We start from the raw sequence: 622 nt of genomic DNA on the forward strand, positions 1-622 counted from the left end.
TGTGTATATATGTATATCTCTATGTGCAAGCACACACATGCAGATATATATACATGCACATATCCATACATTCCTCTCTCTCTCTCTCTCCATCCATCCAAAGATATTAACTTTTCACTTTGCATCTGGTCACATGCCAAACAGTATCGAACTGCCAGCTCTCGGGGGTTCGACTTGCTTCAGTAGCTGCTGATGCACAGCTCTGTTCCATGCACATATGTCTGTCTGCAGCCGTCTGTAGCTGCGACTGCTGGAAACGGCTGGCTGTGTTATTGTTATTATTGGTCTCTTCATCAACAATGCTTGCTGTTCTCTTAAGAATCAATGCCGTTTTCAAACAGAACCGAATCAAGGATGTCGGTAATTACCTTTTCATTTCCATATATACGTGTGTATATATATATACTCAGACACACACATGTGCATATATATACATATGTATATATTTATATGTATATAAACACATGCATATATCTACACATACACACACACACATATATATAAACACAGGCATGCTTATATATATGTTTATGTATGTATAAACAAACTATGCCAGTATGGAAAACAGACATTAAATGAACATATATATATACATATATATATATATATATATATATATATA

At 34.9% G+C, this 622-nt stretch overlaps 1 protein-coding gene across 9 annotated transcripts in view; it reads left to right on the forward strand.

Annotated features, from left to right (window-relative positions):
- Positions 1-622, forward strand: part of LOC106877320 (oxidation resistance protein 1) — a 367386-nt gene that overhangs the window by 221794 nt on the left and 144970 nt on the right. Inside the window, exon 1 of one of the 9 annotated variants that reach the window (XM_052976269.1) lies at positions 211-360. The exons of the other annotated variants lie outside the window; for them this stretch is intronic. Coding sequence (XP_052832229.1) covers positions 300-360 — 61 coding nt within the window. The 5' untranslated portion in view covers positions 211-299. Of the gene's footprint in view, positions 1-210; positions 361-622 lie in introns of those variants that run through there. 9 annotated transcript variants of the gene reach the window in all.

The sequence above is a fragment of the Octopus bimaculoides genome, chromosome 24, assembly GCF_001194135.2.
Source record: "Octopus bimaculoides isolate UCB-OBI-ISO-001 chromosome 24, ASM119413v2, whole genome shotgun sequence".
NCBI lineage: Eukaryota > Metazoa > Mollusca > Cephalopoda > Octopoda > Octopodidae > Octopus > Octopus bimaculoides.